The 7,173-nt window shown below is 57.4% G+C and overlaps 1 protein-coding gene across 1 annotated transcript; it reads left to right on the forward strand.

The window, feature by feature from the left end:
- Positions 1-1,001: 1,001 nt before the first annotated feature.
- SLC25A29 (solute carrier family 25 member 29) lies at positions 1,002-6,949 on the forward strand. The gene is made up of 3 exons (XM_004376726.2): positions 1,002-1,040; positions 5,820-5,903; positions 6,197-6,949. Exon 3 carries the CDS (start codon positions 6,233-6,235, stop codon positions 6,947-6,949), a length of 717 nt encoding a protein of 238 aa, XP_004376783.1. The 5' UTR covers positions 1,002-1,040; positions 5,820-5,903; positions 6,197-6,232.
- Positions 6,950-7,173: the final 224 nt, after the last annotated feature.

Here is a 7,173-nt window from a genome sequence, read left to right on the forward strand (position 1 = left end):
AGTGACTGACCTCTCCTGATAATATGTCCAAAGTATAAGAGACATAGTCTCACCATCCTTGCTTCTAAGGAACATTCTGGCTGTACTTCTTCCAAGACAGATTTGTTTGTTCTTTTGGCAGTCCATGGTATATTCGATATTCTTTGCCAACATCACAATTCAGAGGCGTCAATTCTTCTTCATTCTTCCTTATTCATTGTCCAGCTTTTGCGTGCATGTGAGGCCATTGAAAACACCGTGACTTGGGTTGGGCACACCTTAGTCTTCAAGGTGACGTTTTTGCTTTTAACACTTTGAAAAGGTCTTTTGCAGCAGATTTGCCCAATGCAATGCATCTTTTGATTTCTTGACTGCTGCTTCCATGGGTGTTGATTGTGGATGCAAGTAAAATGAAATCCTTGACAACTTCTATCTTTTCTCCATTTATCATGACGTTGCTTATTGGTCTAGTTGTGGGGATTTTAGTTTTCTTTATGTTGAGGTGTAAGCCATACTGAAGGCTGTGGTCTTTGATCTTCATCAGTAAGTGCTTCGAGTCCTCTTCACTTTCAGCAAGCAAGGCTGTGTCATCTGCATAACGCAGGTTGTTAATGAGTCTTCCTCCAATCCTGATGCCTTGTTCTTTTTACATAGTCCAGCTGCTTGAATTATTTTCTCAGCATACAGATTGAGTAAGTATGGTCAAAGGATGCAACCCTGATGCACACCTTTCCTGACTAGAAACCACACAGTATCCCCTTGTTCTGTTCGAATGGCTGTCTCCTGATCTATGTACAGGTTCCTCATGAGCAAGCACGATTAAGTGTTCTGGAATTCCTATTCATAGCAAATTGTGGATAACATTGCAAAGAATGGCATACAGGAGGTGCTTGGTTAATGTCCCTTCCCTCCAGCAGCTCCTGCCCATTCTTCCTCGTCCCCCCCGCCCTACCCCCAGCACCCCATACTTCACCTGTCTGAGGTAGTTTGGGTCACCAGTCCCCTTTCTTCCCCCAGGTGTGGCAGGCGTGCTCGTGGGACACCCGTTCGACACAGTCAAGGTGAGTTTCTTTCCATGGTTTCATTCTCAGGCGGCTGTGGTGCAGGCATGGGGGAGGGGTCTGCGGGGCTCAGTCTTACCCAGTCCGACCTCAGGGGCAGAGCCGGGTTTCTCCCATGGATTCAGAACACAGGGAGATACTGGAGGGCTCTGTGCTGCCCAGGTGGGCGGCTGCTGTCCCACGGAGCCAAGCCAGACCTTCCTTCTGGGTCTGTTCTTAAATCTCCCAGCTTGGGCCGAACTGTGGGCCAGGTCCTTGGTCAGTCTGTCCTCAGGCCTGGCCACCGAGGTGCTGAAGGACAAGTTCCTCTGCCCAGCGCATGGACACCCACACCGTCCGTATGCAGAACCCCCCCACGCTGTCTTCAAAGAAAGAAAAGTTCAGAGAGAAAATAGAGAGAAATCCAAGTGTCTCAGTATTTCCCACCGCCGTCATCTTCACAGAGTGGTCCTCATTATTACCGTGAAGCCGGGGCGCACCCCAGGGGCGTTTGTGGCCCACGTTTTGGGAACCTGGTCCCTCCTTGATGTACCCCAGGCCTCAGATACATCCCCCCGCCCCCCCATCTTGGGTTTTACGTCATTAACCTAGCCACGTCAGGACCCTTTCTTACTGGCCTCACCCGGAACCCAGAGCAAGCTGGAAATGGCAGGGCATCATGCCTGCTGTCAACATGAACTTGGCGCCTTTCCCCAAGGCCTGTGCGGCCCACTGGGGCGAGGACAAAGCTGAAGACAAAACAGGTCATCCTGAGCCGGGCCCCCACCTCTCAGCGGAAGCCGGGACCACGCTTACCCAGGTGTCCGCTGGCAGAGAAAAGAAATTCATTTGGGGCTGGGAGTTCATCCCACAGAGGCAGGTCCAGGCTCCCTCTGCAGACCCTCTGCTGCAGGACCTTGGCTGGGAGCTTCAGGTGCTGAGTGAGCCCAGCAGGCGCCCTCTGCCCACAGCATCTGCTGTAATGGATTGAATGCTGCTTCTGAAGGGCGTGGCGCTCCTCCTGGAGACAAATGTGCGCCAGAGGCTGAAGGGCTGGGCTTTCTTGGCACTCAGTGGCCCCGGAGTTCCCTCAGTGCCTGCCTGCCTGGAGCGAGGCCCGGGCAGAGCCTGCCCACGTGGCCACACACACACCCATGCCCCTGCTCTGCGCAGCCCGGGACAGCCTGGCCGTGCCCACGCGAAGCTCTGTTGCTATCTCGGGTCATGTGCCTTGCAGCTGTGGCAAGCTGAGAAGTGCCTGCGACTCCCTCCGGGCTGTGATTCAGCCCTGGTCCTGCCAGGCCTTCTGCAGGCTCCCGCCCCGTCCTCTCAGCTCATCACTTTTGTCCTGGGCCTCCAGCGTCCTCCAAGCTACCGAGCCCACGACCAGCACCTCTACCGTGGTCCCGGGCCAGGAGCCTCTTGACCTCACTAGGGCTTTTAAAAGCACTCTGGACCCCACTTCACTTGTAGCTGGAGGGTAGTCTTTGAGAACGTTTCTTTGTGACTATTTTTGGCCACTGTGGCCCGCCACCACAAACTTTTTATCATAAAGGTGGCAGGTAGGGCCCCACCCAGCCATCACTCCTTTCCCTCAGTTCCTGAGGCCTCCTTGTCCCCCTGGACACTGTGCAGGTCATGCTACCCGCACTGGGTCTAATTCTGAGCTATGTCATCAATGGCTTCATTTCTTTGCCCATTTTCCCTTGTAAACATTAAGCATTCTCATTAAAAGAAAATCGAGACATGTAGAAAGCAAACGATTCCCTTCCCCACCATGGCTCAGCCACCACGGGGTGTGCCCGGCCCCAGAATCTCTGTCTGCGGCCCTCCGCGGGCACGTGGCGTTCTCTAAACGTATTTCTATCATCAGGGTCACACACAGCTTCCCTGAGTTGACTCTCTGTTGGCAAAGAAATAGAGGTTGTAAGAAAAAAATAATTAAACAATCATAGAGATATACAGCCTAAAAAGAAACAGTCCTTCTTGTGTCCTTTCGCCCAACCCTTGTTAATAATTTCCGCTGAAAAACAGAAGCGTACACAGACCGTGCGTGTTTCCTGCTTTTGGCAAACGTGGGATTTACGGTTGTAAATTTACAGTTTACAGTTGTTGACATGTGTAAAAAAGTGCACACGTCACAAGCATAGAAATCTGTCAACCACCGAGAAGCACGCGCCTGAGTCAGTGCCACCCAGGAACAGAGCCAGGACATAGCTGGCCCCCTGCAGCCCCCCACTCCTCCCTCCTGACGCTCCTCCAGCCCGTTCTCCAAAGGCACGCAGGGCCTTGCTTCTAGCACATCAGTGCGTTTTGCCTGTTTTTGAACTTCCTGGAATTGGAGTCCAGAACACTTTAGGGGACACCGTGTTCCACATCATTGCATGCCATCTCAGTGGCCTCAGACACTTGCATGGCTGGGACAGACTACAGTTTGTTCCTCCAAGCCCTTCAGAGCGACGCCTGGGTCTTGCTGGGTTTCTGCTGGCGCCCAGAACCACAGCGGGCCTGCAGGGGGGCGGGTTCTGTCCACTTCACTGGACGTGACGACAAGCAGGGACATGGTGTCCAAGGCCACTTTCATCAGGGAGTGGTCACTTTGCCCAAGGAGGGGTGGTGACTGACCTCCTGGGTGCAGGGAGGCGGGGAGCCGGGCGGCCGCGGGGGTTGGGAGGAGCTGCACCTGGATGTGATGTTAACATTTTGTATTGCTTTAACTGCCTTTACTTTCTGAGCTAGGGGCTGTCTCCATCCATAGCAAAAGTGTAACTTTGTTGTAGATGAGCGTATGCCTCATCCCGGAAAGTCTAGTAAGTACAGACCAGGTGACCCCAGACCATGGGCCTGGGCCCCCCCCCCACTCCCCCCAGCCCCAGAGTGCCCTCCGTGCCTGGCAGGGGACAGGTCCTGGGGTGGGGGCTCAGGCAGGGCTGGTGGAGAAACACCAGCCCCCTCTGTCCCGGGGGGGGCTTCAGATTGGGGTCTCCCAGCCCTGGGGAAGCTGGGAACCTCCGGGGCTTCTGTGTGGATGACCTCTTTTCCATGGTGGGCCCCCGGTTTTCAGGAATCCTCAGAGGGTATACTGTCCCTCCAAAATGTTCAGAACCTCAGCTCTAGATTTTATAAGACTTGGACCATTAAGCTACTCTTCCCCCCAACCCTGTCCCCCACCTCTCAGGCAGGAAGGCCTCATCATAGACCCAGGGCCAGACACAGTGGGGGGCCTTTGGGGTCCCCTGTGGAGAAACTGAGCCTCTGAGCCTGATGTTTCCAAGGTGGCCTGAAGCCACCTTTAAAGATGCTTCCCAGACATCGTCAGTACTGGGACCCGAGGAGGGGACAGCTCTGCATCACGGCCGTTCTGCTGAAACAGCCCTCTCAGGGCCCTGCCAGGGGCTGCAGGCCGAGAAGCATCCCTTCTGAGACCCCGGAACATCAGAGGGGAGGGAAAAATCCTGATGAACTTGAGCTGAGCCAGAGCTCACGGTTAATATAATGTTATTAAAGTCCAGTTTTGCCCTTTACTCCCTGAAAACTCGCCTCCTCCCCTGCCAAGTGCTGGCACAGAGCTGGGCAGCCCGGATGGGCAGGGGGCGGGTGGGTGTCCTTAAGGGGGAGCCCAGTGCCAGGATACTGCTCTGAGCAGAGGCTACCACTCCTTGTTTGCAAACAGTCCTTTTTTATTCCTCACAAAACCATTGATGTGAGTGCATTCTCCAATAAAAGATGCCCCTATTCTGGTGGCAGAAATTGGAAAAGGTTCCTAAATCCAGGCTAAAGCCTGGCCATTCCCTGTGAGGGCTCTCGCCCACCAGCACCCCCACCCACCCTCACCCTGACATCCCTGGAGAGGACAAGCATGCAAGTTGCATCCAAGTTGCAAACCATCTCTGAGCCTCGGGCTTCCCATCATTGAAATGGGCGCGTGTGCACTCACCTGGCCAGGTACCAGGTGTGCAGCCCCCTGTGCTGCCCAGTACCGAGGCGTGCTCACTAACGGCTTTGGCCGCAGTGCTTCTTGTTTATGAGTCAGCTCCTGAGAATGGGACTCGCCTAGTCTACCTCCCACCCCATGACTGATTCTGGTTCAGGAAAGGTTTCTCCTGCCCCGCAGCTGCAAAGCCTATGGATCCAGAGCAGAGATAAGCAGCAGAGAGCTTGGACATGGCCAAGGTTCTCAGAAGGAGGCCGGGCCTGACCACTGTCCCCAAGCCCAGAGTTGCTGACGTAGGTTCCCAAGGAGATGGTCAGATGTCCTGCCACCTGCTTTATTTATTTCACTGATGACCACTGTCCTCAGGAGGGGCTCCTGGCAGAAACCAAGCAGAAGTTCCCTGGAGCCCCTTGCTGTGCTGGGAGCCCCTGCTGCGGACAGTTACCTGGTGGAGCCGCCAGGTCAGGAGGCCCTCGGCACCTGGCGTGGTTTTGGACAGTAGCCACTGTCTTAGCCAGGATGACCAGTGTGGAGGGACAGTGGGGAGGTGTCAGGGACTAGCCCGTGCTTGTCGTTAGTACCCTGAGCACAGTAGGGAGGATGGGGGCTTAGCCTCCTCTTGTCTCAGCTCATACGGAGAGGCTGTCGGGGACCCCCTGTCCAGACATCTCCACGCTGGCAGTCCCCATGTCTGCTCGCCACTATCCCCTTCCCTAAAGAGCACGCACACCCAGCCCTGCTCCCCTGGAATCCCAAAAGCCATAGACAGCTCCTTGGCTCCCTGCCTCGGGTGGCCATCGGCCTCCCAAGGGCCCTCCCCTGCTCTGGGCTCCCGTGGCCGCCACTCATGGGTCTTCACCTTACAGGTGCGCCTGCAGGTGCAGAGCGTGGAGAAGCCCCAGTACCGAGGGACGGTGCACTGCTTCCAGTCCATCATCCGACAGGAGAGTGTGAGTGGGGGTGAGAGGGAGGGGGGCCGGCTCACAGGCTCTGGGAGCTGGCCTTACCCGGGGAGGGGGAGGAGCCCTTCTACCTTAGTTGTATCCACGGACCATTTGACCAATCAGGGCTTTGGAAATGGGTCGAGGAGTCTGTCTTCATCACGTTGGGCTGGGTCCTCATGAGCACCTTGGGGAGCTGGGGGCTGCTGTCCCCTGCACAGAGCTCGCAGGGAGGGAGGCTGGGCGCCCCAGCCTCACCCACCGCCACCCCCAGGCCCTGACGGCATCTCCGCCGCCTGCAGGTGCTGGGCTTGTACAAGGGCCTGGGCTCGCCGCTCATGGGGCTCACCTTCATCAACGCACTGGTGTTCGGCGTGCAGGGCAACACGCTCCGCGCCCTGGGCCGTGACACGCCGCTGAACCAGTTCCTGGCGGGCGCGGCGGCGGGCGCCATCCAGTGCGTCATCTGCTGCCCGATGGAGCTGGCCAAGACGCGGCTGCAGCTGCAGGACGCGGGCCAGGCGCGCACCTACAAGGGCTCCCTGGACTGCCTGGTGCAGATCTACCGGCGTGAGGGCCTGCGCGGCGTCAACCGCGGCATGGTGTCCACGCTGCTGCGCGAGACGCCCAGCTTTGGAGTCTACTTCCTCACCTACGACGTGCTGACGCACACGCTGGGCTGCGAGCCGGGCGACCGACTGCTGGTGCCCAAGCTGCTGCTGGCGGGCGGCACGTCGGGCATCATGTCCTGGCTCTCCACCTACCCGGTGGATGTGGTCAAGTCGCGGCTGCAGGCCGACGGGTTGCGGGGTGCCCCGCGCTACCGCGGCATCCTCGACTGTGTGCGCCAGAGCTACCAGGCTGAGGGCTGGCGCGTCTTCACGCGGGGGCTGGCGTCCACACTGTTGCGTGCCTTCCCCGTCAACGCCGCCACCTTCGCCACCGTCACCGTGGTGCTCACTTACGCTCGGGGCGAGGAGACCCGGCCCGACGGTGAGGCTGTGCCTGCGGCTGCCCCAGCAGCACCCGCCCTGGCCCAGCCCTCCAGCCTGTGACCTCCACCCCAGCGCCACACGGCCCCACCTCCTGGCGGCTGCTTTTCAGAACCCAGCTGGGGAGACCAATCGGCCTCTTGTGGTGGCCCTGATGGTCCTGCCCAGGTGCGAGGGACGGCCGCCCCATCACACTTGGGTTGAATTCCACTCATCAGCTGGGCCAGAACTTAACGTCCACAAGCCTCAGTTTTCTCAGCTATGAAATGAGGGTGCCCACACCACCC

The sequence above is a fragment of the Trichechus manatus genome, unplaced genomic scaffold, assembly GCF_000243295.1.
Source record: "Trichechus manatus latirostris isolate Lorelei unplaced genomic scaffold, TriManLat1.0 scaffold00045, whole genome shotgun sequence".
Taxonomy (NCBI): Eukaryota; Metazoa; Chordata; class Mammalia; order Sirenia; family Trichechidae; genus Trichechus; species Trichechus manatus.

Coding starts and splice junctions, on each gene's coding strand:
- SLC25A29 (XM_004376726.2), top strand. CDS start 6,233: ATGGGGCTCACCTTCATCAACGCACTGGTGTTCGGCGTGCAGGGCAAC.